At 31.8% G+C, this 17547-nt stretch overlaps 1 protein-coding gene across 1 annotated transcript in view; it reads left to right on the top strand.

Annotated features, from left to right (window-relative positions):
- The first annotated feature begins 575 nt into the window (after positions 1-575).
- The window catches only part of ppk13 (pickpocket 13), a 42517-nt gene continuing 25545 nt past the window's right edge, over positions 576-17547 (top strand). Inside the window, exons 1-4 of the mRNA XM_072523145.1 lie at positions 576-694; positions 2746-2940; positions 4378-4537; positions 8507-8637. Of these exons, the coding sequence (XP_072379246.1) occupies positions 591-694; positions 2746-2940; positions 4378-4537; positions 8507-8637 (590 nt within the window). The 5' untranslated portion in view covers positions 576-590. The remainder of the gene's footprint in view (positions 695-2745; positions 2941-4377; positions 4538-8506; positions 8638-17547) is intronic.

Below are 17547 nucleotides of genomic sequence, written 5' to 3'. Positions count from 1 at the left end.
TCAAAGTCACGGAAATACTTTATTTCTATATAGGAAACTTTTTAAGACATGGTATTGGTAATAATTGTTTTCATGCTGATTGCCAGGAATAATGAATTGTTGTAAAATATGATATAGGTAGATATTAGGTATAAAATTAAATTTTTTACTAATGCATCGAATAAAAAATATTTTAACAGTATAATTTGTTTTATTTAGGTTTTTACCGATATTTACTTATATACTTATAATCCTATTTAAAATATGTCACTAATAAAATACTCGGATCATAAAAATAAATTACACGAGCCTTTGTTCAGTTACCTTAAAATTTATTAATTTAAATTTAATGATTCAGAAGTATATCAATAAAGTATGCATATTGGCTAAAATTAATTTTAAATATTTATTCAATACTCAATGAATCTATTATCTACGTCTTTTTATTTGTCATATTTTATACCACAAATATCAAACGATAAAAAGCTTCATATAGATAATTGTACTGTTGCGTGTTCTCAACAAAAGCTCACTGAATTATTAGTTTTCCTCATATTTTCTGACAGTAGACAACGTTAGTTTTTGTGATACACTTTTCTAATTAAGTTACGATGCCACAGGAAAAAAAGGTTTCTATATTCAAAAATTATTTATTAAATAGTTCTTTCCATGGATACAGATTTATAGTCGAAGAAGGTAGACACTGGACAGAAAGGTGTGTATTTTCGAAGTTTAATTTTTTAAATACGTTTATTTTTGTTTAATTTCATTTTTACGTAAAGAATTTTCTTGTGATCTTTCTTTAGCGATATTATTGCTGTCCATTTTGGGCTTCTTATCTTGTACTACAAAGCTTGTGACAACGTAATGAGAATTTTTTTTAATATCCGAGTTTTTAGAATATTTGAAAAGACTCGCTGTACATAATTATCCTCTCTCTGTACGTAATTAGCATCTCTCTGTACATAATTATCATAATTACCATTAAGTACATAATTATTTTTAAATTCAACCATTCCCGAGTCCTAAACTATAAATAATTGAGTTAAAAATATTAAATGTACTAATATTAATAAGTTAACTGGATAAAAGTGAACATTTGCAGCTTTTTCTGGAATTCTATTAATGCAATATAGTCAAAACTAAAGAATACGTACCAAAACTAAAGTTTTATTCAAGAGTATACTTTTAAGTTCTATATTCAGCCTATCAAGAGAGAAAACTATAAATGGTATGTCTAAACAAAAGTATGAAATTCAATCATTTACAACTTTGAAACAATCATGTCTTTAATCAATTATGCCTTAAGCCTTAATGCAGGATTCGTCCTACGTACTCCCGGCGATTGTTTCCGAAGTACTTTAAAACGCCCTCTCGTCTCCGAGTCTACGCCGAACGCCTACTTGCTAAAACAGACTCTAATTTTTTATTCAGGATTCTTGAAGCTCCTGGCGGCTCTAAGGCTGAGCATTACTTTCGAAACACTACCTTTATTTATCCACAGACAGTAAGGAAGCTCTGTCCCTTTTCCGTATTTTCCCTTTTTTGGTCCCAAAAATAGTTTTTTGTAGAAACCGCGTTCCAGATAGCCCGTGAAAGATCATCATCGCTCCTAAAACATCATCACTCCAAGACTGTCATTTCTTCCTTCCCCAAGTCTGACTCACACAGTCTAACTTATACAATATAACTGATTTTTCGCCTCTTATCAAAACGTCCAGCTATCTTTCTTCCTCTTTTTTCTTCTTGACCACTGCAGGGATACAGTTGTGTACATTACTCCAACCTACTTTGTTTACTCCATTTCTCTCAATATAACAAAATTCACATTTGCCTCTCTTTCCATTATGTTCCTTTCTACTATCCATCGGTTGCACTCTAACATCGAATGTTTTACAGTGTTCGCAGTATAGGCATTTATCTGTGTCAGTCTTTACGAACCTATAGAGATAGGCCCTAAAACACCCGTGTCCTGTGAGCAACAGCGTTAAGAGATAATCCAGTTGCCTGTGATTACAGTGCACCCAATCTCTTATGTTTGGGATTAGCATCTTTGTCAATTGTGTCACATCTTCTGTGTTGCTCCATTTTTCTTGTCACAATTCAATTTTCCTTTCCTGTCTTCTCTCGGCCATAATAATATCTAGGTCTCTTCTCTCATATACCTTTAAACTTTCCACTGCCAACACATGAACACTTCTAGTGATGGCTCACAAGCCTGCCTCAGACACAGTCCTGTAGGCGTATGCCACTCACAGCAGACTTGTTCTGCCCACTCGTGTCATAAGCCTCCTGTAGGCCGGTATCTCTACCACCTCACTCCAGATTGGTACCACGTAGAGGACTATCAACTGCACAATACCGTGTAAGACTATCCTGCTTTTGTATTTGAGACCTTTAATGTTGGGCATCATCTATCGCACTGAACCCGGTATTTAAGATCGGGCTCATTCCGCGCCACTACCAGCACAGAGAGGTCATCCGCTAATACGAGAGGGGTTGTACCCTCTCCCTATTCATAGTTGTTAACCCCATCATATGCCAGTAGACGATCGAATTCTTTTCCACCATAATCCTTCTTTCGGACAGATACTCCGCAACCACATTCAGGCTATAAGATGGCAAAAAGCAAATATATTTTATTAAATATGAAATGGTCAAAATATTTAAACTCATTTTTCTGTTTCGTCATTTTGTTTTATGCCATCTTGTATCTTAGGCAGCGGTATAATTATCATTCGTATTAGATAATTTATTATCTTGTAGAGTATTTTGGACAATATGTTGTGTATTAAGTTGGATCGCAACTGGTTTGTTAATATACTCTGCTTATGACGACTTTAAAAATAATGCTATAAGTTTCGTAGTAGATACTAATTATCTGGATTGGGATACTAACTTTCCATCCGTAGTAGTATGTGAAACGGACCAGCAAGATAATATAGCTGAAATAACAGATAAGTATGCACCATTTTATATTATAATTTTATATTGTACCTAGCTGACCCGGCTAACTTTTTACCGCCTTGGAATTAGATAATTTGTCAAAGTACAATAATTTAAAATTAACAGAAAACCAAAAGAAGATACTCAAAAATATTATCTAAGGAAAAAGTTGAATAAATTTAATGCTTTTTGATAAAAAAATATTTTCTTTGCGGTGAGTAAATTTACAATAAAGACAGTGTTTCGACGCGCAAATAATTGTCCATGCCCGAAACATAAAAATACCAAGTTAATTCCGCATACTTTCAACGATGTCCTTGTGATTTTTTTTGTGGCCGTCATTGCAAAAGACAAACGCACCGCAAATTATAGAAGTTTCATGTCAAATGAGTCTCTTGGAGTTTTCGGTCAATGCAGGATCAAGATATTCTCCCCTTTATCTTTTTCCTTGATGATCATTGCCTCAAGAACATTATTCATTAGCGTTTTTACAGTCAGTCTCGTTCTATTGCTCAGTCGAGGTTAATTAATCTTACGCAGAGTAATGATCATACTTTTAATTGTAAATTGTGGGGAGGGAGTCCAAGTAATTGAAATGAATTTAAAAACTCTGTAGGATAGTTGAGTAGGTCATCCTGGTTTATAACTGTGTCAACTGATTTGAACAAAAACAACTTTTCTGGAGATATTCTGAATGGTCACATTAAGGTCATCGACATCTGTGTTTTTTGCCGCCAATATTGCTCATTCACTCTGCCAAATAAAAATCATGAAAAAAACGAGCTGCACCATCCAAAGGAAACCAAGGCCACAACGAAAGAAGATCGTTTAGCTAAAAAACTATTCAGCAAGAGAAAGAACAGGGCTCTAGTGATGATGGCTTATTACTGCATAAATAGCAGATTAATAAATTGGCAATAACAGTTATCAAACTCGATATTTTTAATAAAAATTAAAAAAATAATATGAAAAAAACTTTACTTTCGAGATTTTCTCGAAATATCTTTTTTTCGCACGACCGATATTTAATCTTCAGATTGGGTGAACCGATTTGAATAAATCTTGGTCCTTTTTGGTTGATATAACATATTTTTTAATGCGAATTCACTTTAAAGTCCTTCATTTTTTTCTCATATTTAAAAAAAAAGCGCAGGTGAATTCACATATGCGAAACCTTTCTTTTCAAAATGCTGTTTAGAGCCTTGGTTCTGTGGGCAACGGTAATTGTGGGCCATAGATGAAGAATTTTTTTGTCTTTAATTTGGCGTCAGAATATAAAAAAAAATTTACAGTCCAAAACTTAAATAAACTTTTGCAAAAAATACATTTCGCAATATAATAAAAAACAGTCGAGAAAAAAGTTATTAAAATTATGCCTTTATTGCACACTAAAAGTGTACTTGTACCTTCAGAATATTTTTTTAAGTTGATATAACTTTATATATATTTTAGAGTTTTTGGAGATCCGCATGATTATAATTTGGATGAAATCGTAAAGGAATTAGTTTTTTACAAAGGATTGTCATTATACACATTACAAATTTGTGGCCCAGATGTACCTAACAGGGACAAAAATTGCTTTGTGAAGAATTTAAGTTACTATCATGATGCAGTAAGTTCAAACATATTACTAATATTCATCTAGACTAGTGATCAGAGGACAAGTAGTAAGATGAGGTTAAATCGCATTTTTCGTATCTAAAGTTTTGACGACTTTAAATTTATTAAATCTGCGAATTAATTGCTATTGTATGGCCAATAAGTAGATATGCAAGAAAGATAGTATTTGAAGTCTTCTGAATCCATTGTATTTATTACTTCTTGGTATTTTGTAGTAATTATAGGTAATCCCCAAGTAGAAGTTTGATCATTGTAGTTTTCGTCAGCTAGAAATTTATTGCCTTAAGTCTTGAAATATTCCTTATATTGTTCTCGTTTATTGTTGCTCTCAGTATACTGCTTAAACGATGAGTGGCCTGGAGTTATTTGTTATAGTTACGATAGAGACTGACAGATGCACCTTAAACAATTTTTCTCTAAGTAATAAATGTTCATGTTTATTGTAGTTCCTCAATGTATTATCCTCCATTTATATTTATCATTGGCGTGTATACGGGTAATGGTCTCAATTTTTTTAAAGAAAGAAATGGTACGTCATTGAGATTTTTCAAATTAATATTATATTGTTTTATTAGCAGTAAAAATGATACTTTTTGTTGCGAGGCTGACGTTTGACTTAATTGTGACATTAAGCCGAGGAACAAAAAATAATTTTTACTCCGAATAGAACATACTACCTACTATTAATTGTCACTTTGAAAAATTAGAAAAATCATCGATTTTTGTGTTACTCGTTAAGTTTTGTGAGCGTTTGTGCTTATTGTCACCCAAAAGTACGAGTATTATGTCTGATTCCAAAGATCCCATGGCATCGCGTATTCCTCGAGATTTTTGATCATGTCACAATAATTATTACTTTTGTGACGTTTGAAAAAAAATCATTTTTGAATTCTTCGTTTAATTTGTGACAAAATATCTTATTTTTTTTTTCGTATGAGGTGCCGTTTTTATTAAAAAAAATATAAAACATCTTTATACAACATCTTTATTACAAGAACAACAACAGAAAGTACCACTAATATAATTTTAAATAGCGCACGATAACAATATGAGTTATACAGTGTGTATTGATTTTTAGTCCATTTTCCAAAATAATGAATTTGGAAACGTTCCGGGATATTCCTCTGGAATATCCACGTGGATATCCATATTTTTTTGACAGGAAAACTTTAAGAAATGTCATTTCGATACCATATTCGTGTTTATTGAGATTCCGATGCCGTATATTAAATATGTGGGACGGTACGTTTCCAACTTCATGATTTAGATAAATGGACTAAAAACCGATACTTTGAAGCTCTATAACCCAGAAATACGAAATTTCTGATCCTTGGGGCGCAAAGAGTTTTTGATCAGCATAGCTAAAGTTACCTCTCTGCAAAGTTTATTTTACCAATTTAACGGAAACTATCTTTACATAAGTAAATTAGAAATACAATAGGAATATGTGCACGAATACTACAACCAATGAGGCTAAGAGTTGCATCTTGCATCACGGTTTAGGGAGTCATTTTGAACATTTTTTGTAGCCTTGCGCCTATTTAAAATTTTATTAATGGTACTTTTTGTTATTGTTCTGTTTTAAGGTTATTGTATTATGTAGATAATTCTTGAGAATGTATTAAAGAAATGAAAAGTAAGCGTTAAATTGTTTTATTTTTTTGCATAAAAACGACGAAAAAAAAATGAGGATATCAAAAATTCAAAAATATTTTTAATTTGAAAAATCTCAGCGGCGCACCATTTTTTTATTTAAAAAACTTGAGACCATTACCGAGCCAATAACGAAAATAAAATTCCTAATTGTATGTCCTAAAAATATGAAATAACTACCTCTTGAGATCCATAAAATTTCATTCGCTTACCTCAACGAGATTCATAGCAATAAATAAATAATTAGTTTGTAAGAAAAATTTCAACACTCCGTGTCTCGGAAAAGGAAGCATTTGTGGACATACGTCAATATAGCAAACTGTCATTATTCTTCATGCAGAATCATTAGCTGAAGTTTGTTGCACGTATTTACTAACATCCTGTATATTTTACAAATATCTATTATTCAAATGGCCTAAAAACCAACACTTTGAACCTCTGTAACTCACAAACAATTGATTTCTGAGTCTTAAGACAAAAAACTTTTGACCATCACCACCAAAGTTCCCTCTCCGCAAAGTTTCAGACAATTTAACTGAAACTTCTCATTTCTTTTGTGTTTCAGATATTGTTTCCATTTTCTCACTTTTTCCTGGCTTTTTTATTTTTTCGGACCACTATGCTGTCTGTTTCTTTGTTGAACCTTTTTTACTTGTTCCGCGTACTTTCTTAGCTGCATCCAGTAGCAGATCCTTGTAGTTGTTCCACAGGTTGACCATGCTTTACAGAAGTATATCTGTTTTCCAGTCTTTTACGTATTATACAACCTACACCTGCAATTGCTCTTGTATCATCTGATACTCCGCTATATATTAGGATATGATTATTTTCCATTTTTACTACTCCTTTTTTCCTTTTTCATGGTCTATAATATTGCTAATATACTTAATTCTGCAGCCTCAAACTCGTCTACTAGTTATATTTTTTCACCATTTATGCTCTTTATGTTCCAAGCTCCAATTTTCCAAATAGTGTGCTTAATTTTTTCTTATTTGATGAGTCTATGTGTTTTATGCTTTTCGTTCTCTAAATTTATTTATTCGTGTTCATTTTCATTGTCAGGGTTTTGTCAGTTTTGTCCTTATAATATTCCTTGTTTTTTGCCACTAATTGTCTCCGTTTTTCCGATTTCTTCTCCGTTACCCTCTTTTTTTGCATCCGATTAATTTTAAAAATGCCTTTCTTTTCCCATTTCCATTCTTTTCTGTCTACTATGATCTTCTTAAAACCTACTTTTACCGTTTTACCATGTTTTTATGAGTTTTTTACATATTTGGGATATGTTTTTCCTCATTTCTCTTTCTTTGGTTGATACATCATCATTTATAAATTCCTTTTCACCCTTTAGCTTATTCAGTTTACTCTTTTTTAGCATAATTCTATTTTTTTTCTACGTGTTCTTGTATTTGTAGTAAACAAGTTTTCTTACCCAGTTTTATTGCTCTTTCTATATATATACTTCTTTCTTTATTTGTTTTTTTTTTATGAAATTTGTCATATAATCTTTTTCTCTTCATCTGTCTCAATATTTATTCCAGATACTACAATATTGTTTCTTTTCAATTCCTTTTCAATCCTTTCATCACTTTTTTCACCTCATTTAGGCGTTGCTTTGTATTTTCCAATTCTTTTTTTATTTTCAGCTCTGGCTGTTTTTATTTCTATTATCTCTTCTTTATATTCTTTATTTTCTTTTCTCAGTGGTCTTAGCTCTTTATACATTTCTCTCAGTAAATGTGCATCTCCTATTTCGTCACTCTCTGAGGAAGTATTCCTTTCGCCGTGTGTTTCCATCTTTTGCGAGCTGTAGGACTGCCTCCACCGGATCCGCTTCAATTCGAAAGTCCCATATTAATTTCTCTTATACAGTATAAGATTTCATAAATTTCTGCCTGGAATACACAGGTAGTTTCTCCGAGTGGAATAAAAATGTTTACATTTAAACCGCTACTGAATTTTTCTACACAATGGTGTAGCCAATCTCTGGATAACTGTGCTGACAGTGTATCCTGTAGTAACGTTGTAATTGTGATTGGTTGATTGCTTCGTAGGATGTGTTATCGAATGCGCCCTCTATATCAAATAATTTATCCATCAGTTTCTTTTGATTTTCCAAAATGTTCTTATTCTACACTATCAACGAGATGGCGCAGTACAACAATTTCAGTAGAGAAACGTGTTCTATACGCATTCTCTCCATGGCGCATCGAACTTTCAACCAATATACCATCTTTAATCTATCAGGCAGTTTTTAACAATTAGTAATCTATGTTATATTTTGTTTTTTCAATAACAAACAATATTTTAGGTTAGGAGTCCTTGTCAGGACGTGGTTCAAAAATGCAAATGGAATGATGAGGAGTTTGATTGTTGTGCATATTTCAAAGAGATTGATACAGAACTGGGACGATGTTATGGACTTAATTCATTACAAACAAGGTAAATAATAATTTTGTAAGTTATACAAATTTGTAATGCACATACATTAAACATAATGGTTTATCATACCATTTTTATTTCGTAAAAAATCAACCAAAATATTGAGACCGATTATTTAGCATGTAGTTATTCAAAAAATCAATTTTAATAATAGGCAAAAATGGATCAGGAAAATCGAAAATAAGATAATAAATAAGATGCAGATTGACCAAGTTGGATAAAGTCTTTATTATTATAGTACTTATAATTTAGATATTTGATGTATATACTGGGTCATGTAAGTATAGTGTAAATGCACGAAAGAAATTCCTTATAAACTCCTGTTTCTATGTCAATTTTCTATAATCCAGAAAGATGTACTAATTAATGAAGTAATGAAAAAGCAAAAAGTATGTTATGTGAAACCTAAATCATTAAAGTTAATATAATAAACAATTTAGAAGCCTTCTAAATATGGTCTTATGTCATGGTTCAACGCATTTGAAACTTAGAATTATTAAACAGAATTGGTCAAGTCTTAGAATTAATGTAGGTGTTCCATGAAGTGTTCCAATGAAACCAATACTTGACGTCAATTTAACTTGGCCGATGGCACAATCCAGATATTGTTTTGATATATGACGTATGATAACCAATAGATTTTTTACTTTAAAAAAAAAGTCACGATTTTAGTTTTATGACTAATTTGTGTCCATTTATAATTTGTTCAATTCATAATATAATTGTTCAATTGTTGTTTTGAAGCTATTTTCCTATAGCATCTTAATGCAATTTATTATTTTTGTTGGGAATAAGCCACAATTTTACTTTAAAATAAGTTTATTTGACGTTTTGATTTCCACTTTGGAAATCCTTCTCACAATAAAAAATATTAATAAATTAGACAAATTTTGTTTTTGTTACTTGGTAAAAAATTCTTTTAATAATTTAATTTTATCTGACTTATTTATATTCACAATTCAGGCATATATTATACATTTTAAAGTAGATGACTTTAAACTGATATTATCAGTATTTATAAGATGCGTTTCTGGGACGACTTTATTGGAATATAGTTCATTCGATTATATGAAATCAACTTTAACTTATTTTTTTTTTATTTGTCTTTAATAAGACAACTACATGCAATGATGACAGTAAAGTTTTCCTGTTCGTGGTCCCATAGTAAATCATGAGGAAAATAAAAATACCATACATGAAAGAAAATACCACATTAGTAAGTCAATAACATATCGAGATAACATTATTTATGTTTTAAAGTAACAATCAGACGTTGGTGTTAATATTGAGAGTAAACTAAATGTAAGTACTAAGTACACCAAATACTTACCATATCGGGATAGTATCATGAGGTTTTTTTCCTCATGATTTACTATAGGATCACTAACAGGAGAATTTTTCTGTCATTATTTCATATGGTTGCAAATATGGAGCAAAAAAAATGGAGCAAATAATACCCACAATTAATAACACTAGTTGTAAAAAAGTAAAAAGATATAACGGTGCACTACTTCAGGAGGGAGAAGTTAAGGAAAAATTCAGGCAGCAAATTGAAGAGAAACTGAAAAGCCAGACAACAGTAAATGATATAGAACTAGAAGAAAAAATTCAAGAAGCAGCCGACTCAGTATTATCAGGAAACAGACAATGTAAACAAACGGATTGGTATGATGAGGATTGTAAGAAAGCCATTAGTGACCGAAATAAAGCTAGAACAAATAGCATAATAAGAAATAATGAAGAAAGTAAAAAAACTTATGCCGCAAAAAGACGGGAAGCAAAGAAGATCTGTAGAAGGAAGAAACGGTCAAGTTTAGAGCAGAACCTAGTTCGTATTGAAGAAGATTTTTTACATAAACAAGTCAGGAATTTCTACTAAGAAATAAAACGAGACCGAACCCAGTACAAAACCACATCAAGATATTATAAAGATGAAGAGGGGAATCTGTTAGGTGGAACAGATGAAAAATTAAGAAGGTGGGCCAATTATTTCGAGAACATATTATGTACGGACGACTAAGATGAAAGAGAAAAACGCAACTACAACATGAAGAAGTAAGGGACCCAGATGTAAATGAAGAAGTACCTACCAAGGAAGAAATTATAGAGATCATAAAAAACTTAAAAAACAACAAAGCACCTGGTGAAAATGGTATCATTGCTGAGTTTCTAAAATAAGGTGGCGAAATGGTGCAAGAAGAAATCGCTGAGTTAATACGCGAAGTGTGGATCAAAGAAAAAATACCCAATCAGTGGAAAGAAGCAATCTTATGTCCAGTGCATAAAAAAGGAGACGTTACAGAATGTAAAAATTACAGGGGAATAGCTCTACAAGATACAGTGTATAAGATTCTGGCCATATCAATTAGAAATAAAATTAAAACAAAAGTTGAAAATTGTCTAGGTGAATATCAAGCAGGTTTCAGAGCAAACAGATCGGTAATAGACCAAATTTTTACAATGAAACAAATTTTAGCTAGCTCATATGAATTCAACGTAGAATTACACATGCTGTTTATTGATTTTAGACAGGCATATGATACTATAAAAAGAAATAAAGTATATGAAGCACTAGAATATTTTGAATTTCCACCAAAAATAGTAAGACTGGCTAAATGCATACTCGATGATACTAAAAGTAAAGTCATGTTAGAAGGACGGGTTTCAGATAGCTTTATCACCAATAGAGGTCTGCGACAAGGTGAACCTTTATCAACAGATTTCTTCAATTTGATCTTAGAGAAGATTTTACGAGAATGTAACATCTACACTAGAGGCACAATATATCATCACAGGCATCAATGCGTAGCATATGCAGATGATGTTACCTTAATAACAAGGAGACCTGCAGAATTAAGAGAAAACTTTACTAGAATAAAGAGAATAGCCAGGGAATATGGTTTAGAAATAAACGAAGAAAAAACAAAATATATAGTGATGAAGGGAAACGAAAATTATCTAGGACAGTCCTTTAAGATACAAAGCCCAAGTAAAGAATATAACTTTGAAGTTGTTAGCCAATTCGATTACTTGGGAGTGACACTAACAAATACGAACGAAGAGAACCAAGAAATCATAAAAAGAATGGCCAAAGGTAGTAAGAGTGCTGGGAGCCTGACTAAGATACTGAGGTCGAAGATAATATTCAGAACAGCAAAAAAACGAATATATACAACAGTTATCCGACCTACAGTACTCTATGCTAGCGAGACCTGGACACTAAATAAAGATATGGAAGTAAAATTAGATAGATGGGAACGAAAAATTCTTAGAAGGATATACGGAGGTGTAAAAGAGGGGAATATCTGGCGAAGAAGAACGAATGAAGAAATATTGCAAATATATGGGCAACCAAAAATAACAAGACTCGCTAAAATTCAAAGATTAAGATGGCTCGGACATATAGCAAGAATGAAGGAAGGAAGAGTTCCCAATGTATTAATAAACACAGAGGCTGGTACAAAAAGAAAAAGAGGCCGCCCCCGAAGAAAATGGCTTGAGTCGGCAAAAGAAGATCTGAAGTCGCTGCGGGTACAAGATTGGAAAAACTTAGCACAAGATAGAAAGAAATGGAAGAAAACCGTTGAAGCCTTGGGCCTTTGAGGCCTGTTCAGCTGAACTATATATATATATATATATATATATATATATATATATATATATATATATATATATATATATATATATATATATATATATATATATATATATTGCATATGGTTGTCTTTTATAGGTGAGATTTAGGCAATGAAAATTAACCATCGACCAACTATTCACTTCTGAGCAAGTTTTAAGCAAAGGCTAGAAACATAACATAGATATCTACAATATTTTCGTCGACTTTAAACAACCATATAATTCAATAAACAGGGCATATATACAAAAAATATTATGGTAATTTGAAATACCGTCCAAACTAGTTAGGATCATCCGAATAACGATGACGGACACCGTTGGTCAGATACAGATACAACATGAGATGACAGACCCATTTCAAATACCACAAGGATTAAAAAAGAGTGATGGGCTGTCACCGAGACAGTTTAATGTAGCACTGAAATACGGAGTTAAAAAACATAAGAAGGTAAAAAAACACACTTATAAATAAATCAGTCCAATTGGCAGTATATGAAGATGACATAAATATCATGTTCAGAATCAAAACAACAGGCGATAATACGTATATGGAACTTAAATCACATGCTAAACCAATATCTGTTAATAAATACAAAAAAGGCTAAAATTCTAGTACAAAGACGATCGCCGAGAGCAATCGGACCCTAACTGAAAGTTGACAACTTAGAAAAAATAGATAGCTTTATCTATTTAGAAGTTAACAAGATAAACGACAACATTGACGATGCAGAGCTGAGCAGAAGAATCATCTTAGCCAATACAGCATACCTTGCTATAAACACCAGATATTTAAATGAGACGTACATCAAAGACCTAAGATACGAATCTATAACACCATAATCCGACCGATAGTGAGCTATGAATGTGAAACTTTAGTATTGACTCAAATATCTGTAAACTGCATGGACACCTATGAAAGAAAGACGAATACTAGGCCCTATAAATAAAAAGAGTAGGTGGCGATATATATATATATATATATATATATATATATATATATATATATATATATATATATATATATATATATATATACATATATATATATATATATATATATATATATATATATATACATATATATATATATATATATATATGTATATATATAATATATATATATATATATATATATATATATATATATATATATATAATAGAAAAAAACCGGCTTCCATAAAAACTGTTGAATGCAAGAATGCAGGGAAGAGACGTATTGGAAGATCAAGAAAGCGATGGAAAGATGATGTGAATAAGGACGAAAGAAAAAAGAAACCTCCTTGGCAGTCGATCGTGGAGGAGAATAGTTACAGACCGTAACGAATAGAGAGGTTTTATTTGTAAAACACTTTTTTTATGTAAAAATATAAAAATTGTTAATAAAAAACTTATATTTTTCACACAAATAATATTAATTTATTTTACTGACTCAAAAGCATGGATATCAGTCAAAGAACAATGAATGCCTTATTATATTATCACCAGTATGGCGGCAGGTGCTATCAAAGACACGTAATCCAAAGAAATAGATTCGCGGAAATGCCGATACAGCACAATTCCCACTGTGATTCAAATAATTAAAATAAAACAATAACAAAGTGGCAGTTTGTAATTATACAGTGTGCACAGGTAATTATATGAATATTTAAATACAAATATAGACAATTTGCATATATAGGTTTGCTGAAGGAGGCCAAGACTCGAATTGGGCTGTAGAGACAGGATGAATGGATGATTTTTCTGACGGGTATTCTTAAGTTTAAGTTAATTTCCTGTTATCGAATGACCTATCTTTCAATAAAGTCGTCCCAGAAATACGACTCAAAAATATTGACATTATGATTTTAAAGTCATCTACAGCAAATCCTATAGATAATGGCCACTATAAATCAAATAACTATTTTCCATTATATAAAGGTGGCCGCTATTGTCAGATTTTGCCGTCCACAAATACGTAAAAGATATTTGGAACTTTATTTATTTTATTAATTAAAGCAAATATCATTCTGTACATAAACGGAAAGCTACTATAAAATTAACGAAATATGTATGTAAGACCTGCCCTAATTATGCAGATTATTTCATCCATTTGTAGGTATATACATACGAAATAGCAACGGGTATTTACATCAACAAACAGATAAAACTATTTTGGCCGATATTGACAGGTATATTAACAGGTATATTTCTTTGAAATGGGTTTTAAAAAATTGAGATTATTTGACCAGGTTCATATTATAACGGTGGCCGTTAATACCAGGTCATAAATAATGTAATATGCATAAAGGCGCGTTGACATTACTAGTGAATAACGAACGTGGTTCACACTAAAAAACAAGCGTTATCTACGCTTCTGTGCAATACGTTTCGTGAGAAACATTATTGTGTTTACACTGGGCACGAGAGTTTTATATTTCAGTAGTGAATATAGCGTCAGCATGTGTATTAGAAGCTACTATTGCAACCTGCGAAATACTAGCCGCTGAAATAGTTAAAAATTATATTTTGAATGAGAAAAAGAAGACGGTAAGAAAGAACAGAAGATGGTGGACCAGGAAATGGATTTTGGATAGAAACATTACTGGAGCTTAAACATTAATTCAAAACAGTCTACGTGTAAAATATTCGGATGATTTTAAAAATTTATTAAGGATGTCTGAGGATCATTACGGTTATCTGTTATAACATATATCTCACCGAATACAAAAACGTGATACACATATCAGAGCAGCTGTACCGGCTCAAACGAAACTTGAAATAACTCTTCGTTATTTAGCCACCGGCGACAGTTTCAAAAGTTTGAAATTTTTATTTAAAGTTCCAAAAACAACCATAAGTAAATTTCTACCGGATGTTCTCGATAGCATATATATCACTCTTCAACAATTTATAGAGGTAAGTGAAAATATCAAGATATAATAACTGCTTTATTAAAAAAATAAAAAAAAATATGTTATTTTATCGACAGAAATATTTTTTAAAAATTATTAAAAATTAAAATATAAAAAATTTAAAAAACTTACAGATTATTTGTTAATATAATACTACTTTGGACATCAGTGTAATCTGATAAATTTTGACTGTACTTGCGGTTATAGAAGCCTGAAAAGCGATACATCTCATTGTGTACAGATGTAGATTCGGATGTCATAGTTACAACAGGAGAAGGCGTCTCTGGTGGTACACTTGTAGGTGTCTCTCGAGGTACACTTGTAAGTGTCTCTGCTGGTATACTTGTAGATACCTCTGGTGGTATACTTGTAGGCGTCTCTGGTGGTACTGGGTCTAGCAAAATTGCTTCCATTACTACTGAAATCATATTTTGTTGTAGTAACCTTTTTTGATCTTTATCTTTATAAGACAGCAGCCTAATATGGGCTTTTTATAAATTCAGCATTTAATTTACTTTGTACTGTTTGACCTGAAGATGCTTTGAAAAGTGTAGAAAGCGAAACCGGTCGTTTGGGTAGTTAAATTAAATTCATTGTGAGTAAGTCTAATTTTATTTCTTTTACCCATTTGAAATGGACTAACACAAGCAACACATTCATGATTTGAATACATTTTTTGTTTAGGTGCCTAATACAACAAAACAATGGCAAGACATTGAATGAATGGTTTTAGAATGAAGTGGAACTTTCCCAACTGCATAGGGGCGATTGATGGAAAACATATAGTTATCAAGGCACCACCTAACTGCGCTTTCGATTATTTTAATTACAAAAATACTAATAGTGTCATATTATTGGCATTAGTTGACCATGGTTACTGCTTTTCATACATAGACGTAGGAGCAAAGGGAAGAGCTTCAGATGGCGGTGTTTGTAAAAATAGTTCTTTGCTTCGTGCTATTGAGAATCATAGTCTTAATATTCCGTCAAATGGAATAGTAGTTGGTGATGATGCGTTTCCATTAAAGACCTTTTTTTTTTAGTCAAACAGCAGAAGAAACAACATTTGAAGAAACAGTTTTTAATTACAGATTGTCTAGGGCACGGCGAATTTCCGAAAATGTATTTGGCATTTTAGTCAGCAAATTTCGCATCTTTGAGAAACCAATTGCGTTAAGTCCTGAAAAAGTTAACAAAGTCGTATTGGCATGTTACGATTTACATAACTGGGTGCGTAAAACAGACACGGCCTATGTACCATTTGGTCTTATCGATTTTGAAAATGTGGACCATCAAAGAAAACTGGGAACCTGGAGAAATGTTAAAAGTGACGGTCTTTTATATATCTCACATATAACAGGTAATAAAAATCTCACCAGAGCTGCATCAAAAAAACGAGACGACTACTGTAAATATTTTAATGACAAAGGCGCTGTACCATGGCAGTGGCGAATGATACAACAATAATAATAGACAATATTTGATACATATAATTACAATACGATTATAATAAAAACTATTTAGCAAATTAGAATGAGTTTTCCTTGATTTTACGTGTGGCATTAGAAATCTGTGCATTATCGGAAACCAAACCACTTTTGGCACATAAATATCGTCAGCGGAGCAGCTGGACTTGGTGCTATTCTTAATTTTCTTCAATTCTTGTAAAATACGAACTACGTAAGTTTTTAAATTTCTCTAGTAGATGTTTCGCTGTAAAACTTTTAATTTATAAGGCTGCGTTTCGCGTGTCTTTTTTGTTATACCTTACATCAGTTACATTCCAGAGTACAGGCTTACTCGTACAATTCTACAAATCTAACGGTCTCCCGTTCATTCATTTTTAATGAGATGCTCATTTTTTAGGCTATAAGCACGTGCTTAATCAAATACAAACTCTCTTCTACTGTCTTTTCAGCGTGAAATATTTAACATGTTTAATATCTATCGTGGTCTGGCGTAGACCACTCGTGAGAAAATCGTGCTGATCGAACATCTGTTTACATTAGTTAGTAAGCGTGAGCCACGTTCGTTATTCACTAGTAATATAACGCACCTTAAATATAATCGGTTTAGGAAATTTTGAAACTGGCCAGTACAGTTAGTACAAGTGGCCACTTTTGGGAGGTGACCGTTGATACAGGTTTTACTGTAATTTAAAATGTACAATATATGTCTGAATTGTCAATATAAATAAATCAGATAAAATTAAATTATTAAAAGAACTTTTTACCAAGTAACAAAAACAAAATTTGTTTAATTTATTAGTGTTTTGTATTTGGAGAACGATTTCCGAAGTGGAAATCGAAACGTCAAATAAACTTGTTTTAAAGTAAAATTGTGGCTTATTTTCAACAAAAATAGTAAATTGTATTTAATTGTT

Source organism: Diabrotica undecimpunctata, chromosome 2, assembly GCF_040954645.1.
Source record: "Diabrotica undecimpunctata isolate CICGRU chromosome 2, icDiaUnde3, whole genome shotgun sequence".
NCBI lineage: Eukaryota > Metazoa > Arthropoda > Insecta > Coleoptera > Chrysomelidae > Diabrotica > Diabrotica undecimpunctata.
Note: the sequence above shows the minus strand (reverse complement) of the source record. Positions and strands in the feature narration are given on the sequence as shown.